Below are 19999 nucleotides of genomic sequence, written 5' to 3'. Positions count from 1 at the left end.
GCGACCTGTCCAGAGTGTCCCCCGCCTCTCGCACAGTGAGGACTAGAGATGGACATCAGCTCACCGCCACCCGGAAAGGAGACGCGTGTAAAGAAAATGGGTGGATGGATCTCTCCTTCTAGCCCCGTGCAAGAACGAATATTTGTGTGCTCACAATCTTGAATTTAAAAAAGAAGTAAAGATTTGTTTAAAATAACACAACCAGGATTTATTTTACAGCCTGATATGTGTTAAGTCCCAAAACGTGAGCTCATACGTTCACGTTGGCAAACAGAAAAAAAAAAATGGTGCAACAAGCTCAAAAGTTAAATTCCTGCGTCTGACTTTCCTCTCCTTTCTGTCTTTTCCTCCAGATTGATCAGCCATTCGATGGGGATTTTCACAGGAGCTCCGCCCACCAGCTGCACCTGCCCTCCTCCTCCTCCCCCCTCCCACAGCGACCTGTTGCTCGCCCCCACCCACAAGATCATCCAGCCCTCCATCCAGCCTCCTATACGCAAAATGACTCTGGAACTCACTGAGTGGTCTTCTATATGGATTTTTACTGCTTGTAATAGACAGTAAGAAGGAGAGAGGAAAAGGAGAAAAAAAAAAAAGTGGGAGACCTCAATGACAAAAAAGCCATAAACACCCCTACACACACACTCTCACACACACACACCCCTCCACACCCCAACACACACACATCCAAACACTTCAATACCAACAAACACACACACATAAAAAGGAGCAAATGCACGAAGTCGCTCTTGGAATGTACCGCTCGCTCTTCCTGTGAAAATCAACGGCTTACCTAATATTTTTGAGATTTTCTACAAGCCGTGGGAAAGCTGATTTACTTCTTTTTTTTTTTAACTGTGGGTGGAAAACAAGACAGATTTAATTTGTATTTGGAGTGTTTTTGAGGACAACTTGTTTGGAGGACCACCGATTGCTGAATTTGTTTTTCTTTTTTAAGAAAAGTTTGTAAAGTTAGATCTGTGTTAGATCTGTTGATTGTAGTTTTAGTCCTTTTAAATTTAGCAAGAAGAGTTAGTTTTATCATCTTGCATGCTGAGACAGTTTAAGTTTTTACTCCAGTGTTTTCAAGATTTCTTAAACACTGACATTAAAAGAAAGAATAATTACATCCGCTGGTTACGGTTTGTAGCTTGAAAAGATTTTATTAAAGCCACCGCTAGTTTTTAAAGTAGCTAAGAGTAACTTGATATAAAAAAGAAAAGTTCTTGAAACAAGAAGGAGGTGTTTTCTTCTTGGTAGTTTGATATTCAGGGCTTTTTGCGTTTAGAGGCGGCGTTTTGTTTTCTTGTTGCTTGCATGCCCTCCACCATGCCTCCCCAGAACACAGAGGCTGACGCCATGCAGGTCAGGTCTCTGGTTGGCGAGATCATCGCCAAAAACCCCGCCGCATCTGGCCCGGACGAGGAGAAAGGGATGGCGGCCGGCGAGGCGGATGGATCGGAGAGCGGAGGAGGCGGTCGGGGCGGTCGTGGAGGGGAGGAGTCGACGAGCGAAGGATCCATCGAAGGGATCCCCCTGAAGAGATGGGTGATGCACGGTGCTGTGATGTTCGGCCGCGAGTTCTGCTACGCCATGGAGACGGCGTTGGTGACACCTGTGCTGCTGCAGATAGGTGAGCCCATATTCAGCCCACTGAGCAAAACAACCGTGTTACTTTAAAACTAATTTAAAGGACTATAAGTTTATTTTGGCATCTGCTATGATATGTTACCACGGCTTAAGTTTGTTTGTTTAAAAGAGGAGCAATCACAGTCAACATTTAATGACCCAAATTTATCCGTACAAACTAGATTTCATCTGCAGTCTCTGGCAGGATGTTTGTAAATGGACTGTATATATATTTATTTTATTTTCTAGCACTCAAAGCACTTTACAACACAATCTGTGGCCTCATTTACCCATCCACACAGCACTCTGCTACATCTCTACCAAGCTAAACTGAATGAATCATTCTGTAGAAGTGGTTTAAACTCCATCCTGACACCGATGGGGCACATTGGAGACAATGAGGGGTTCAGCGTCTTGCCCAGGGACACTAAGACATGAGACACATTGATGGAATTGAACCTCCAACTGTCTTATAGGTCGACCGCTCTAACCACTGAGCCACAGCTGCCCGTACAGGTTAACCATACATTAAAACGTTACAAAAATACATTACAGCCTAATGATCAAAACCATTTGTCCCTGATTTGGACAGTTGTAATGTCAAGATTGTACCCCAATTGTTTTTTTTTATTACAACACTCATCTGTTCCCTCTCTGTGGTTTTTATTAATATTACTTGTTTGTGTGATGTCATCATTTACTCCCCATAAATTAAAAGCGGTCACAACAAGCACCTGTAGCTGTGGCTGGGACTAATGCAGCTCTGATTCTTCCTCCAAGTCTGTTCCAGCAGATTTGATTCTCGCATTTCTTTATTTTTTATTATAAAAGTCCCTCTGCTCGGAAAGTTTAGCATGCCCTGACGGTGAAGTGCAAAGCAGTTCCTCCTCCTTTTTATTTTTGTTTGAGCCATTTTAAACAGGCCACATTCCTCAGTCGGAAGCAGAAAATGTTACCTCAGAAGGCAAAGATTGCGTTTGTTGCAGGTAGGAATGGGCCGTGATGTTCGGCTCATGGCGTTACGTGAACAAAGACTGTTTGTGCAGAGACGGAGTGTTTATCTCTCTTGGTGCCTTTCTGCCATTCTTAAGGGACTTGCTGGCAGCTTAAATGCCCGGGCACATTCCTAACTCCTGGTCACCTTGCTTGCATGGACGTCTACCAGGAGATTATCAGGCTTGTCCTTTTCGTCCACAGTACACTCGCACATTTAAGCTTTCAGTCTCAGTCAGTCACCCTCAGCATCATCTTTAAATGAACCCACTTCTGAGCAGAGAACAGTCTTTCCTGAAGATGCAGAAAGTGTGAACACGATAGAAAAGAGGGAAGAACAGAAGCTAAACTAGAGAAATTGCTCCATTCACCTTCTATTCCCTCCTGATTTCTTCTCCTCCCTAAGTGACCTTGTGTAATCATGTACTTTACATAACCAGGACTCCATTTATGAGGAGGTCACTTTGGCCACCATGACTCCTGACTTTCTCACCCTGGATGAGGCCCCGACTGGGAACCTGGCTTTTGAAACGCTTCCAGTTTCTGTTGTGTCTGAAAGACGGAGAGATCCTCTAAATGTTGCAGTCCCAACAGGTTTACAGTCTGTTTAAATCAATCAGCAGCAGAGGACTGGTATGCTTTAAAACAAACCTTTCATTACTATAAACCTGTTCTCAGGCTGCTGTGGTATCAGACAGCAGAGGCTGCATGTTTTTTTCTAATTTTAGCCTTGATTTTTTTTTTCTTCCCAGATCAGGACATGTCTGAACCACTCTTAATAGATTTGGTAACAACTGTGAGGTACAAATTGTTCAGATTAATCCACTGAAATAAAAACTGAAGCAGACAGAGATTTGAATTCAAGCCCAATTTATTTCCGGAGACACTGAATTCAGTTCAGCTGCTTTTGTTTTCCTCTTTCTCTCTTTGATAAGCAAACTTTACTGATCATATTTACAGAAAATTGGCTTCCACAATAACAAAAAAGCTTATTTCGCTTTTTAAAGTGATCCTCAGTAAGTCCTGTTGGGTATTTTTCTGTAAAAGTGGACATGCTGAAGTTGTTGTCAAGCTGCTGCACATCAGATGAGTAGCTTACAAACAAGTAGTTAAGCTGAAAATATTCTTTTAAAGACAGTTTTTGGCCTTTTGTGGAATGTAAATTTAACTTTGTCTGCTCATTTGTGGTGCTGTTCTTCTCTAGCAAAAAAAACTAGTTTGTTTAAAGATTTGGCTAAATTGATCCCCCCTCCCAGTAGCCAATGTTATCGGTGCAGGGCTTGTAGCGTGCAACTAACTTTAAAGGTAATTTTTAACGCCTGCTTGAGTTTGACTCAGACCTTTTTAAGATAACTAAAAAGTGCAGTTTATGAAACAAATGTCCACTGACATTTTTCTACAGAAAATGACATTGAAAATGTTTATTCTGTTGCAATAGTAGAACAAAAACACATTATATCAGAGCTTTTCTTAAGATAAATAGCATTTGGTCACAACTGCTTCTCTTAGCGCCACACCAATAATCACAAAATGTAAGTTAATCATAAAATGTAAACAAAAAATATAAGTTTGTTAGTTTAATTATGGGCATTATGGATGGTTTAATGCAATCAGCTGTTCACAGTAGCCAGCCATGGTCAAAGAATGGAAAAAATAAATGAATCCCTGCAGACCAGATGATTATATTCTTCCTAAAACTCGATTGCAAAGTGTCGACAGGGCCATTGTAACAGGATTGAAAAGGTGCTGACAGGACAAATAAGGTGAAAACCACACAGAAGCACACTTAGAAATGGGGAAATAAGTTTTTATTGCTTTAGCAGAGCTTTGTTTTGAAATAAAATGACAGCTTTTATCATTTAGCTGTTTTCTGTCTTCACATGTGCACAGTTAAACTGAGTATTACTTCACGTTTCAGCGCAGATAAACAGACATGGTGTGCTGAAAACAAACCCCTGCTCTCAGGTTCTGTGTTGTTAATGCTTCAAGCGTTGGGGACTGACTCTAACTACAGGAATTAGCTGAATATATGGTAAGCTGGCTCTTTGGCTCACCCTGAGTGAAACTATTGTGTGTGTGTGTGTAACCCCAGAACACAAACGTCAGAGAAACAGAGTGTGTGTGTGTGTGTGTGGTTGAATGTGTGTGCGGCGGACGCAGTTTGGTCAAGGAGCTCCTATTTACACAGGGCAGAGAAAAGGAGGAGAAACCGTACAAGGTCTTGTGTGGAGAGCACAGTGAGCTCTTTTCTGTTTTCACATGTGGAGACAGATGTTTCCCCTCAAAGACGGTGAGGGAAGGAGCAATACTGTGATCATTGAACCAATTCATGCACGGATCAGACATTAAGACTAATTGGAAGAAATTGGACTCTTTCTGACAGAACTGGCTGATTTTGAGTATTAAAATGATGGTTAACCTGCTTGTAGCAATTTCTCCTTCCTCCAGCTCACTCTGCAGACTTTACTGCTGTGGGACGAAGTGGGATTTTACAACAGCAGGTTTATAGATTTAGCATTTTGTCTTTAAAATATAACATGAATGTAAATTTTCCAACTTCCACCAACAGCCTGATTGCACATGAGCTCTTTTTTTTGCTTCCAGGAGAGGCTTTCATGACAGCTCACTGTTTCAGTTTTTTTATTTTGAAGTTTGATAAAAATTTTCCCTGTTAGACGTGAGGAGGAAACAGGGGTGGTGCCGGGTTTGACATTTACCAGAGAGAAATCTAAGAAAATGATCTCTCTGTTATTGTTTAATGTTAAATAATGGAGCCAATCAAAATGTGGGAATTTGTCGTTCCTCGTTATTTGGTCATTGTATCCATGTTCCAAATCATCCATATTTTTTTCAAACAACCTGAGGGTAAGTTTTGAGATTTTAACCATTTTTTGTGGTCTCAATTGCTTTTATAAATACAAAAATTCCGACACAATTGGAGTTTACGTTACTTATTTGTGTGAAATGACTCAAACAACAAGTGTATGCTTGTTGGTACTCCATGGCATAGTATTTGGGCAGATTCAGGTTTTGCTACTGTCTGAGAAGATAGTGTCAGACTAGAGAGGGAAGCAGAGCATCGTGGGTCTTTTTCTGACCTTTAGCAAAAATACAACCTTCATTGTTTCATTTTAAAGCTGAATGGGACGATGGCTTTCTGACATCTTAAACGATTGAAATGAGTTAATTTAAAAAAAAAGGGTTTTCTTCAGCATCTATTTAACTGAACAAAACAAGATGATTTCATTCACGATGAACCTCCTGCCTCCGTACAGAAGACACATTAGGCTGTCTGTCTGAAAGTCTGAGAACATTTTAATCCTTTTAGTGCAGAGCTGTCTGATTCATCATGTCAACCAGCCCTCAGAAACTCACTCTGAGACATTTGCACCGAGATTTAAAACCATTCTAAGGTTTTGAAGTGGCTTTTAGTGCTTTTCAAGGTTCTCAGTATATTATATCAAACCTTTTTGTTGGACGTAATAACATGTTCAGGGGAATGACTCAGTCTTTCTTTTCTAAGAAGCAGAGTCCTGACTCCTTTATCTTCTGATTTCATTGTTGATTTTCTTTCAGCTGTCTTTTGTTCGTATCTTTTTTATTGTCCTCCAGATATACTTTACTTAAAGTCACCCTCGGTAGGAGCACCACCTGATGTGATAAGAGCAGAATGGACATTAAGACAATGGTACAAACAGGATTAAATTGTGAAATGAGGAAGGAGCGGGTGCATTCAGGAGAAAAAGGGAGCGATGAGAGCAGATAGTGTGTTCCTTTACTCTTTTTGGATGGCTCACTGCAGAACAAGCTTTCTCTGAACCCAGCTCAAAAAGAGAAAAAATACAACCTTTAAAGCGTAACTAAAGTCATATTAGAAGTAAAGTTGTGAACCAGAAGCCTACAGAGTTCTGTTATTTGTAATTTGCACTTATATGAGTGTAAAGATGATGAATCAGAGGTAAATACCTGCAGATGCCACACACTCAGAGTTAAGACTGAACACAAGCTTATTTTATTTTGTGTAATCAAAAATTAGGGTAGTGTAATAATGAAAAGCTTTAAAAAAAGAAGCAATTTTTTAATGCAATATTCTTGTTTGTCCTCTACAAGGGGAAGCATTTGGAACATTACATTTATTGATAAGTTGAATGCTGCAAAACAGAGGTCTGCTAAAAAGACAAAAAGTAAAAACCAAACACGGTAAATTAAAGTTTTGTTTGGTCATGTTGAGAGGAAACTAAATCATGTCCGAAGCAGAGCTGTGTAAAAGTGGCAACATTGGATTCTTTTCCATCTCAAGAGTTCATTTAAACTCAGTTTATTTACTCTGACCGACCTGCCTTGGATGCAGTTTTGCTGGCAGCTCGACAGCATTGTTAACCTTCTGTGGAGACTTTCTCTTAAGGAGATTACTACAATCCGACATTAAATGGCCTTCTGTTCGCTGTGGTGGCATTCTGAAAGGAAGGCCTCGTCACAAATCCACTGTGTGCTTTTAAAAGTACACCGAAGCCATTTATTGACTTTCTTTTTTTTTTTTAAACATTTTGTCACCGTGCCAGCTGGCTCGCTTCACATTAAATCCGCTACATGTTCGCTGTTATTTTCAGCCCGTGAAGAAAAGCATTTGCATGTTAATGCGAAGGCCCTTCTGGACTGACAGTAAATTGTGAAAGAAGACACTGGCCACCGCTCGCAGGCTCGGTGACAGAAAATCTCCTTCGTCAGGTGGCCGCCGTCCTTCACGGCTTTGCTTTCAGAGTCTTCTGTCACATCGGCACCGAACTATAGAACGAAGCGCTCCACGTTGTTTATTGTGACAAATCAGCTTGATCTTGCATCGTTCATACTTGCATGCCACGTAATCTAATCCCATCGAGTCAGATGGCCTAATCTAGCTGTTGACCTTGCAGACAGGGTTATATAAATGACTGGCTTGATGTCACAGCGACTAATCACCATAATCTGTCTAAATCATTCATCTCAAAGCAGAGGGTAAGGAGGGGAGAGCAGGCGGATGGATGGAGAACATCTTTTTGTTTCTTTTCTGGCCGGTGAAAGGAGTCAATATTTATAGTATTATGTAAAAGTTTTAAACCACCCGTTTGGTTTCCTGATTTTATTTTTATTTTGTGCATTGTTTGCAATCTAACTACTTCATGCTTGATGCTATTTTACCCATTTCTATATCTATTAGACTTTTTGCAATATTTACTTTTATTCACAAATATTTTCTCCATAGAAATGCATTAAAGTTTCTTTATTTCCTTTAAAACCATCATTCTTTGAAATCTGCTTCAACATATTTGGTTTTTGTTTTGTCTAATTTTGCTCCTTTTACTCTTTTTGTTATCATTCCGCTATTTTTAGCTTTAAGCTAACCTTTTGCAGAAAATGCAACTTTTTTATTTGTTTTCTTTACATAGACTTTCTAAAACTTCACAATTTTTAAAGTGCTTTTGATCAATAGCTCTCCAAACTTTCTGAAAACCTTTCAAATTTTTCTTTTTGGCCTGCTTTTTCTCTTTTTCTGTGGACTAGTGTGCGCACAGTATGCTCGTTGTTTCTTAGCTGCTCGTAACAAAGTGCCTAAAGATCCAGTTTAGGATCGGTTCTCTGCTTTGCGCTGTGCTGTCCATCCTAAAAGGTGGATGCAGCGTGAAAGAAAAACAATTCTGCAGAGAAGGTGAGAAACGGGAGCAGCTGAACGTGGGAATTGTTTTTGGCGGCCTGCGAGGCCCTTTAACGGCAATCCTGATTCCTTGATTATCTTTTCACACTGCCTGTCTCTGCAGAGAAAAGGACGGATCAAAGTGCCACTCTGTTATTTTGAGCCCTCTTTGTGGTGCCACTGCAGTGTCTGAGTTATCACAGTACACACAAGCACAAAAAAAATTGTTTTCTAGCAGCAGTATTTCATGGCATCTTACTGCTGTAGCGAGTTAAAAAAAGAAATCTTGCAATTTACCTTCTGTGGTTTTCTCACTTTCACCTGTGCACCACAACACTTGTTAATCTATGGCTCTTTGTTTGCGATTATGTCGACTCAGCAAAGGACTTTTGTCTTCATGCTTGTTGCGGTGCATGTTTTTTTGACACAGCACGTAATAAACTAGGTGTGTGTTTGTGCGAGTGTAGTGTAGTTAGCATGTGAGGAATGCAGAGCTGCATGTATATGTGTGTGTATGTGTGTGTGTGTGGTGTTTGTCAGCACATTGTTTCCCACCCCTCCCTCCCCAGGGAGGTGAAGTCATCAAAAACAAGCACGCTCTCAGGTGATGACGAGGAACAAAGAAACATCATGGGAAGCAGATTCTTTAAACAAGGCCATGCTGTAAACACTTTAATGCCAGAAAGCTGGAAGGTTTAAAATAAAAACAACACCGATGTATTTGTAAAGATAACTTGGGGAAGAACCGTTTTAGCAGGCAGGCGAAGCTGCTTGTGCGTTTGTGTGGTAAAGCCTGGTCACTTTGTTAATCAGGAGCCCAAGTGTTTTGTTTAATAGAAAGCGTGGGACCTCAAAAGGCTCAGCATGCAAATCCGTCAGACGTAAAGCCCACTCAGTGCCTCACCATTTCCACTGCAGCCCGGCCTGAGCTGCACAGTGTGCACACTCACATTTCAATAATGAATCACATGGTGAAAGGAATATAAAACTGCTTTTTATTTCCTTTGACTTCCTGGTTTGGGCAGCTTCACAACAAACGTATCTGAAGAGGAGTGCCACATGAGAGCAGGGCTTCCAAATAATCAAAGTATTTTTAAACAGTTGTTTAGTTATAAAATGCTCTGCAGGGGTGGGGATGTTTTGGCACCTCATGATTCGATTCGAATGCAATTCAGAGGACTGCGACACAATAAGAAACAACACATCAATGCATCCATAACCAGACTTAGAACCATATCCTCAGCATTGAATCTCTGACCTATAAGAAACAAAATAATTTGCACTACTTCAGTAAAAACAAAAAAAGAGTTTTGGGAACTAAATTGGCAAAAAGTTGATTCAAAATCCTGAGTGCAGCAATGTAAGGTTTTGTGGCAGTAGATGTTCATCATGCATCACATTAGAGCTATCTTACTGGCTTTTTTTACTGTATCCATGACCTTTTGGTCCTGTTGTAGATTGGAAAAGGCTGTGTTAGTATCTTCAACATGGGATCATGGTTTTTGTAGCTCCAAAATGCAAAACATGACCCACAAGCCCTGTTTTTTTAACAACAGAATACAGTTGCAAATCCTTTGCAGTCAAAGTTGTGATGGGCCGTTTAATTTGCTTCTCCTTCTCTGATGAAACATGTCGCTCACTCGATGGTCCTTTAATAAACCGGTTATAACCCCACCCCTGCAAACACTGAGTGGAAGATGAAAGTTCTTACCTGGAAAAACCTTGAAAAAAAGCTTTTTGAGATAAATTAATGCAGTAAATAAAATTTAAATCACGGGCTCCTTTTCTCTCTTATAACTTAACGTTGGGTATGTTTCAGTACCCAGAACAGTGCAGCCAAAGTGATAAAAGTGACCAAAAAAACTTTAAAAACAGCCCAACTAACACGCTTTATGAATGTCAGCGAGCACAACAGTTTGCCTCAAGCTGAATGTCTTTATTTGTGCAAAGTGAGTTTAAAAAAAAACCAAAACATTTGTTGTGTGTTATTGAGTGACCGATATGTAGACACATTATTAATGGATGGATGAATCTTGTGCACTCATGTTTCCTAATAAAATGTTGAAAGTGGAAGTAATTTAAGCTCCAACTTTTAAAGTGCCACGTTAAGCACTGTTTTCCGGTGTGGTCATTAATGTTTACTGTCAGATGCATAAAATCTTTTCTTAGGAAACTAATAAAACTCCCAGTTCTTCCTTCTATTGTTCCTGCTTCTGTATGAAACGAGAACAAAGCTTGGCTCTGCAACTAACATCTTATAAAAAGTAAATGAGTGGGACTTGGTGCTAACCCCTAAATATATTAAATAAAATGTGTGGCAAATGCTGTTTCTCTGGTTTAGCTGCAGACAAACTATCTGAGCAGGTTTTAGTCTGTATGTTCTGTTGATTTCTTTTTTTTTTTAGATCGTAATCTTGAATCTAATACCAAGTTTCCTTTCTCGCATGTTTTTGCAGCACGCTTTAAGTTGCTGTAGCCGACTGTAAAGAAAGCATTTTTAGTCTTGTTAACCTAAAGGGGTTTCTGTGAGTCTGCAGAAATAAACTGCGACCACAAGACGCCATATTTGAAACTGTGGTGCGTAGAAATATCTGACACTTATCTGGTTATTAGGCTTAATATGAAGCTTTAGCAGCAAACAGGCAGTTATTTTAAAAAAAAACTTCTGCTATGCAGGTTCATGTTAAAACAGCTTTAATCACCTGAGTTTTTAATTGCGTGCCGTATTTGTGCTTACATAAGACCACCAGCTGATTGGCTTTATTGATCCGATCTTCTGTAAGCTGCAGCTTCCTGCTGGTGATAGGTCAGCCCCAGCCAGAAACCAGCCATCCTGCTGCTGTGAATCCCATACACTCATCTGTCATATATAATGCAGCCGATGGGGAATGTATCATAAAGAATAAAAAAAAAAGATGCATTTGGACAGTTGAAGGTTTTCTCTCTCCGTGTAAATCTCCTCTGTGTGCCTCAGCAGGAGGCAGATCGTTCTGCTGCAGTGCTGTTACATAACTCTGCTGACTAGAAGCAGCTGTGTGTGTGTGTGTGTGTGTGTTCATACTTGCTGGCTCCATGCAGTTTGAATGCCACCTTATGACGCCAGGATGAGCGGTGGGGGATGCAGCTCAAACACAAACAGAGGAGGATAATTTCAAGGTTTTTCCTCTGGTAAATAAGCTGAGTGGACGAGTCATCGAGCCGTTTTGCTGCAGTATTAAGCAGTCAGTCAAGTTAAACCCATCAGAACTCATGCTGCTCTTTAAGTCAGTTAGCCTCTTTTGCTCTTTAAGCCATAGTTTTAATAAAGATTTCTTTTTTTTAGCCCGTGTAGCTTTAAGATTTTGTTTGTCTAAGGGTGTCTGGATGCAGAATTACTACACTGTGATTGATGTTCTCATCATTCCTTGCTACTGGGAAGCGTTAGGACTCCCTTCTTACTGTCTTCCCACTTGCTTTTTCTTGCACTTTATATTCCCTGTGCAGTCATACATTTGTAGCAGGTAGCTTAGCCTGTCATTATGTCAGCAGTGATCAGGTCACTAGGTTTTACAGGGCTTATAAAACAATTTAGTCCTCCTGTTTTAAAACCTCTGATTCGCGCTTGGATAATTTTCTGCTAATTTCTTCATAAATTGCTTCGGTGAGCACAATATTTCAGACAGACTGAGTGAAAGTAGCTCACTGGCAAGAGAAACATAATTATTTCGTATAGAAGTGTTTCAGAAAAGCATCTACACAAAACCTGTTTTTTTTACCTTTTTAAGAAGCTTTTGATCCGCCATTTTCCTGCTAATGTTTGCCGAAGTCAGAAAAGCTCCTCCTGAAAAAGCAGGTTGTTCTTGTTAGACGACCCAAATGATCTGATGTTGCAGCAAAATGTAAGAAAAGACATGTTTCAGGGCACTCAAGTGCAGGGTGAGTCATCAGCTACTTTAAATAGTTTTCCAGGAAACAAACTCGAAAGTACCATAAAGAAAACTTGCACTCCTGGGTTGTCGGAGTACAAATATCCACACATAAAAGATGCATTGTGCAAAAAATTAAAAAAAATTATTTATAAACACTTTAATACATCTTTTATGAGCAAAGAAGAAGCCCATCGAGCACAGAGAACATTGTTTCTACATTTTATAGTGTGTTGGGAGTGCGGTTGTGTAGAGGAGTGATCTGCTGTCAGTATCTTACCTGAAGCAGAGTTAGTCAGAGTGAGTTGAAGAAAATCGAGGGTTGTCAACATTCAGAACCTGAAGAAAGGGACCCTGTCTGCTCAGGGTGGCGCAGAGGGACGGGGACTTTGTTGTCCAGATAATATTTAGCTGTGAGACGCAGTTTCTACGACTGTTTAAGTGAAACCGTAACATTTCTGTTGTAATTCGGCCATTTGTTTACACAGCAACAGGTTGGATCCTCTGAAACTACAACTTGTGTGAAATCACAAGTGTGAACTATGGTTGTGGTCAGTCGATAGTTATTCTGCACACACACACACACACACACACACGAGTAGATCAATAACAGTAGCATCGGTGGACAGCAGAGCTTTTTTGTGCCACTCACCCTTTTCAACGTGTCACAGCAACACAACTCCATCACCGGTCCAGATGAACGTCCGTTGTTTTAGGCATTCTGGATGTAACCGTTCTCATGCCTGAGACTAAAGTGAAGCTGAAATACAAAAATCCCAGCATCAGCCAGCCACCTGGCGTGGAGACTACAGCGGATTCAACAAGCGCAGCATTATGGTGTGAAGGTGTAACGTTTTAACAGTCAGCACCTGAAAATCCCTAACGTTTCCAGGAGGCTGTTCACGTGTTCACTCAGTATTCCCACGGCATTTTTGCAGGAAATGCAACTTTCCTAGTTTGTGTTTGAACTATGTCACTTTAAATTAAAAAGTTGTTTAGTTTAATAGGCGAAAAGCAGCTTAAACGTCAAACTGGACTTTTCAGTAGCTTCGATTACCCAAAGTATAGGTCTATTTCTGTGTTTAATATTTTACCCTGCAGAAAAAAAACCCTGATTCTTCAGCACCAGTTAGATAAAATCACTGTTTCACCTGTTTTACTTATCATCTATAAACAAAGCTGGCTCTTAAAAATGAGGAACAAAAGTGTGTTCCTGGTCACCGTTATAGAGAACTCGTCTTTTTAGTTTTGAATTAGAGACGATTTCTTATTTTAAATAAGAGTTGGCATCCTTAAATAAAGTCTCATGGTGCCACTAATCAGAGCGGGGCCTGTTTACGAGTCAGTTTCTATCAACACAAACTAAATAAGATTCTCTAGCCGGTGGATTTTTACACCCTGTCACTTTTGCATGAGACGGTTGTTTACTCTGTCGCCTTCTTTCCTCCTCTGAACAATGTTCATGTTGTTACTGTGACAGCTAAAAATAATCCTGCTGCTGATCAGCTGAGTCCACCAGGAGTTGTTCTGTCTCTGTCAGATATTCTTCTGTCTCCACAGAACACAGCATGTTGCTTTTTTTGTTTGTTTTTTAACAAATATGATCAAAATTAATGTTGATGTCTCATTGTTGTAACCCAAAACTAAAGCCAGACATCAATAATGCAATTTAGATTTTGATATTTTCTAGTTGTCCATATCTTTTGATCATTTCCTCCTTTTTTTCTGTTTTTTCTTTAATAACTACACCTGACTCGGTTCACGTTTGTTGTTTCAGAAACCACCTGCTTCCTCCTTTCCTTTCCTTACTCTGGCCGTCTCATCCTCTTGCTTTCACCTCCTTCCTTCCTGCCCACTTTCTCCCTTCATGACCTCTGCCCCAGTCTCACTTTCACACCATTTCTCTGGCTCTTTTCGGGGACGCCTGTCATTTTCCTCGCCGTTTTCTCACACGAGCGCAGGATATGAAAGGACCGTTTTGTTTATAGGAGAATGGGCAGGAAGGAAAGAGTGAGGAAAAAGAAAAAGGAGTAAAGGAGATTGAGGTTTAATTTTTCCTTTTTCTCTTAAGTTGTAGAAAGAAATCAGATTGGTGGATTTTAGAGTAGAGGTTTGGCTTTTCAGGAGGAAGAAACGGTTGTTCAAGCAGAAGTGCTTTCGTCACTTCCAGCTCCAGACTCAGGACTCAGCCCAGTTCAAGATGGCCGCCACAGTCAACTCACCTTAGGAAACCCCAAAATGGTGACAAGTCAGCAAATTTTAAAGATATTGTGCTAAATCTGGTGTGGTAGTAGCTGAGCATCATCCCCAACACGTACTTTGTGCGCAATGTTGGTATTATTAACTTTAGGAGTCAACTCTGTTAGCAAAATATCTCATAAACCACTGGATGGATTTCATTGAAGTACTGATGAAGTAGTTATTGGTTGTAAATTCACAAGCTTTTGGAGCCAAGCCAATTAAAGATGGCTGTCACAGCTAATCGACACTAGCCAACACAGAAATGGTTATATTTCAGTGAATTTTAGAGCTACTGGGGTCTAATTTGGTGTGGTAGTAGCTGAGAGTCATACCGAACACGTACGCTGAGCGCTAACAGATCACCCGAGATGTTGCGGTATCAGACGAGATTGAAGTTGGCTTATTTTGATTCCTTTATTTTAAAATCTTGCAGCAGAAAAAGTTTAAAAAAGGGGAAAAACAATTTTCTGAATTTGTGTTTTGGCCTGATTCAGTGAGGGAACACGTTTAAATATGTCTGACTTCCTTATGTTCAAAAGGAGAGAACACACAACCCACAAGTTCAAGATTAGGAAACAAAAAGATCTGCAGCATTTGCCATGTTTTGTCTGGGTTTTTGTTAAGGTGGAAGCCACATGGAGGAAAATGCAGAAAACCTGCTCCGACGCTGCGATGAATAGAAACTTTGTTTTCCCACAGTCACACATTGAGCTCCATTATTTTATTTTTTTTTTTTTTTGGGCGTGTGAGAAGGAAATGTGCATAATAAAGCAACTGCTTTGATGATAGATGGGGTAGATTTTGTTTTTCTTTCCCAGGATCAATCAGCAGCAGTTTGACAGCCTGAATATGAACTCTGTCTTTCAGTCTTCTTGTCCATCTCTGTCCTCTTTATTCCCTCCGTCTCTCACTTTATTTCACTCCGTCTGTCCTCCACTTTGGTCAGGTTTTTTATGTTAATCTTTTCTCACACTCCTCCATGTTTCCCCTCTCTTACTGCTCTCATTCCTTTATTTTCTTTCTAAAATACTTCCTGTGTTCTGATTCTCTCAGTATTGTTCCCTGTGTATATATGTGTGTGTGTGTTGCACATACAGTACCAGGAGTGTGTGGGAACTGCGTTTTAGAAGTGTCTGGGAACAGAGACATGTCTTTTATTTACTGCATTTTGTCTGTGTTTTTCGGGTATTGTGTGTGGGAACTGTTTACCAGGAGCTGTTTTCCTGTTTTGATGTTGACAAACCTACAGACAGACCGATTCCTATCTGCTGCCTCGTCTCGTACTTTATGGCAGACTGGTTTAGTCTGCGTGCCTCCTTGTGAGTGTGTGCGTGCCCCCGAGTGTGTCAATGAGAGAGAGAGAACCGGCCGAGAGGAGGGCGAAAACACACAAAGTCTGAAAAAGCCCCTCGGCGGGAAGCCCGTTGTGAATGACACGTCCATATTGGGAGCCAGGAAGTGAAGGTGATGGAGTCTCCGTGGTGACAGAGTTCCCAAGACCTGGTCACCACAGCGACAAGGAGTTAAGTCCAGTCTCAAGAGAAAAGCGGAGGTCAACATTTGTACTGGACAATAGGAACATGGCCTGTTTTATCTCAAATGGCAGCAGACGTGACCCTCCAGTGTGAATCCGTCTATTCATCACAGCTCCTCTGTGGGTTTTATGTGCCACTTCAAACTCCCGCCAGCTGGAGCAAAAATACAGTCTGTCCTAAAACCTCTATGAAGTGTCACAAGCTAGGAAACCGCTTTATCCTTATCTGTAAAACAAAAAAGGTGCAAAAGCAAGTAACTGGACTTCCTGCATGTCAGAATCCAACTTGTTTGTGTAAATGTGTCAACACTTTGTGGGAAGCGTGGGAGAAAGGTGTTACAGGTAGATAATATGGAAAACAGTCAAATGAACTAGAGAAACAAGCCAAAACATAATGTTTTACATTAAAAATAAAAGATGTTGGAATATTTACTTTTTAAAACGGTCAGTAGTTATAAATGAACTCTAAGAATTATTCCCAGTCAATAAATTAATCTAAAATGCATCTGAAAGTTGGGATTTTGGCTTTGAAAGTTTCCGATTTCTCACCAGCACTGGCTTAAAAATCTAAACATGGCTACCTCACACAGAAAGAGTTTTGTTAGCTGCAGTAATAAACTTTTTATTTGCTCTGGTTAGTTTGGAGCACTTTGAAGCAGCCATATTCAATCCTGTTTAACCTCATGTTTCTGTAGGGTTTACATGAATAACTTGCAGCATAATTCCCAGTTAAGTGTCTGTGAAGATGATCATAGTTAGCCTGGTCAGTGAGAACGTCAGTGAGTACGTCCCACTGGGTTTCAGCTTGTAATCGGTACAAATTGGGAGGAACATCATTCCCAGATCCCAGATCTGACTTCCAGAGATCCTCAAAATGTTGAGTCTTACTCCCACTCAGATGTAACTCTCTGACAAAAGGAGATACAGAATACATCTTCATGTGTCTTTCTGCTATAAATTATTGAGCTGATAAAGAAAGAAATAAGAAAAGATATTGGCAGTGCAGGTACAAATACACATCAGGATGTTTGCCATGTTTCATTGGTCTTCTGTCAAATGTCAGATAACCAAAGGAGAAAACACTCTTTTTAAATCCTGCTGCTGCATCAAGAAATTTCACCCACAGAGAAACATGATCAATCAGCAGCTGGGAACACTTGGAAATGACCAGGATGGCAGCCAGTTTCTTTCTTTTTCTTCTTTTTAACACAACAGCAGCGTTTTACAAGCAAACGTCTCCGTGCACACAAACCTCCAAACTTCTAGAAAATGTCTTCTGAACCCACGCTGCTTGAAGTGCTTATCAGATTTGTAGTTTCAGATCAACAGAGAAATGGCTTGAAACGGCTTCTTTAGGTTAAAGCCGTTTCAGATGCATCACCTTGTTTGAAGACATTTAAGGAGCTGTGCTGAAGCTTACGTCTCAAACTTGTTAAAGCAGAGCTGATGGCATTATTTGAGCCGGATTGGGCTGCCGGCGGATACATTAGAGCAGATTATTTCAGTGTCTTTTTACGGGAAGAGCAGAGAGGCGGCCAAATGGCATTTAATGCAAATTCATTGAGATGTGTCAAGTGTCGGCTTGTTGTTCAGATAAAACAATTAATGCTGGATGTAATTTGTTTTGATTCAGCCAACTTCACTTAGGTAAAACTGCCTCTTCCTCCCCTCATCAGCTTTAAAAGCTTGTTTCTCAGTCTGAGGGCATCTTTGATGTTAATAGACCTGTGTGGATTTACAGACTGTGCAGTTATAGTATTTTGTCTAAGTTGTTGCTGGTGCAGAAAAGAAATGAACTAGATGGCATACTTTTTATTTTAAATAACCTTTGGTGAGCAGAGATGTGCAGCTTTGTGTTTCAGCTGCATGCAGAAATGTTTCTCAGCTGCCTCCTTTTAGGAGGACCAAGTGATGCAACATCTAAGATCTCAGAGTTGATGAGATCGAAGATGGTTTATATGAGCAAAGAAATGTTCGCTTGAGTCAAACAGCGAGATCAGTTCAATTTTCTCTCACCTCTCACTTTAAGTTGTATTTCCCGGACGTCAAATTTACCTTAAAAATGAGCTTTTGTAGACTTTAAAACATTTCAAGTTGATCACATGCAAAGGGAAATGCTCAGACACCAGTTTCTCTCTTCTCTAATATTTCAAACTTATTAATCTTTTTAGCAAATGAACCTTGTGTGCATGTGTTGAAATGAACCGTCACTGAGGAGTGAAGAAATAGCTTGGCTGGCGACAGGTGTGTTTGTTTCCTGCTTTTATTATTCAAAGGTATTGACAGCATGTGTGCCTTTCCGGTAGTTTGCTGTTTACTGTTTCTCTGTTTAGCCAAAGTTATTTTTTCCCGGCTAAATTTGAGACTCTGCCAAAAGCTTCACCAGCGGTGGAAAGTTGGATCACATAAAAGTTTAAAAAGGTGCTCCGAACAAAAAAGCGCAAGCTGTGCGACGCAACCTAAAACCATTGAAATTCCAGCCCGTTTAACTCAGAACATTGAAATTACTCACATGTTTTATTGTTTAGCAGTTTATCGAAACACCAGCTGGCTTAAATGTTTTGGAAGTTAACGACAAAGCTCCGGATTGTTGGTGTTTAATAAGAAGCAGCAACACAAACATGGGTGTCATCTTGTCGGATTTCTGATGACTGAGTCACATTTTCAGCTCGCGGTTCTCCACGGAGCGGTACACGGGGTTTATGTGGCAGTCATTCACACGAACACAGTGGTTCTGAGATAAATCCTCACGTTACCTTCATTTGGGCCTAAACAGGAGGTTAGAAGACACAGTTTGTGTTGCTTTTTATTTAAGCAAAAACCTGTATCACATGTTGAAATGCAACAGTAAGTTTTATATGTTTCTATTAGGATCATAACTTTCTTTTAGATTTCTGTTTGATGCTTTAACTTGAAAGCAGAGGTTATGCTTCTTCTGCCCCCTGTTGGTTAAAAAGCTAAAAACCTTTTCCTTGTATCGTGTCCAGATCTTTGCCCTGAACTCAGTGGATTTCTGGCTCTCTTCTGCAGGTCTTCCAGAGCAGTACTACAGTCTAACGTGGTTCCTCAGTCCAGTTCTCGGCCTGATATTCACGCCCCTGATTGGCTCGGCCAGCGACCGCTGCACCCTGCGCTGGGGCAGGAGGAGGCCGTTCATCCTGGCCCTCTGCGTCGGCACGCTGATCGGAGTGGCGCTGTTTCTGAACGGGTCGTTGATAGGTGAGCGTACCGTACACGCAGCTTATTGCATCAGCTGGGGATGAAAATTTATCAGTTGTCAATCATGCACCATCCCATTGATCTCTGAAGTGGCACAGATCTGGTTGCACGTTCATTTGACATAAATCGCTGCTGCCCACGTCCCAACTGCATCAACAATCTGTATGTAAAACATTAAAAACACCTGTCAAAGTTGATTCCTTTGCTTCATAAATGACCTCATTAAGAAGTGATTTAAATCCTGACAGGTGAGCAAACTAACTGAATAATCACTGATTGGTTTAATGTGCTTAAAAATGGAATATTTTGGCTAATTTCAGTAGATTTTTCCACATCTAATCAACTCTGAGTCAAGTTCAGTTCATGGAGTTTAAGTTGAATCTCTGCCAGAGCTTCTTTTCTTTTAAATTAACCAGAGAAAGTGTTTGATGAGTAGAAAACTGATAATTAATTTATGCTTCTTTGATATTTGACCTGTTTGGTCCAATTTTTTGTTTTGTTTTTATACTTTACTACAGCAGAAATGTTGTTAAAACTTAATTGATTCATATTTGTCACAGCTGCTTTGCTTAAATTTCAAAATAAAAGCAACTTTTATGCACTTCCATATGTAAGCACTCAAATAACAGAGTGCAGATGAAGGTCTCGAGCTTTTAGATGTCACAAAAATACAACGGTGTAATAAAACATCAAGGGAGTTAAAAATGTCAAGATAAAGAGCCGTGTGAGTAGTTTTCTGTCAGCAGATTCTATACGGTTCTATTCAGATCTGCCACCATTCTTCTACATCGAAGTCGACGCGTTGAA

At 40.4% G+C, this 19999-nt stretch overlaps 1 protein-coding gene across 1 annotated transcript in view; it reads left to right on the top strand.

Annotated features, from left to right (window-relative positions):
* Nucleotides 1–19999, top strand: part of LOC108241284 (solute carrier family 45 member 4) — a 43608-nt gene that overhangs the window by 15600 nt on the left and 8009 nt on the right. The window contains exons 3-4 of the mRNA XM_017425317.3: nucleotides 354–1633; nucleotides 19004–19192. Coding sequence (XP_017280806.1) covers nucleotides 1318–1633; nucleotides 19004–19192 — 505 coding nt within the window. The 5' untranslated portion in view covers nucleotides 354–1317. The remainder of the gene's footprint in view (nucleotides 1–353; nucleotides 1634–19003; nucleotides 19193–19999) is intronic.

Source organism: Kryptolebias marmoratus, linkage group LG5, assembly GCF_001649575.2.
Source record: "Kryptolebias marmoratus isolate JLee-2015 linkage group LG5, ASM164957v2, whole genome shotgun sequence".
Taxonomy (NCBI): domain Eukaryota; kingdom Metazoa; phylum Chordata; class Actinopteri; order Cyprinodontiformes; family Rivulidae; genus Kryptolebias; species Kryptolebias marmoratus.
The sequence above is the reverse complement of the archived record's forward strand: the minus strand, read 5'-3'. Positions and strand labels throughout refer to the sequence as shown.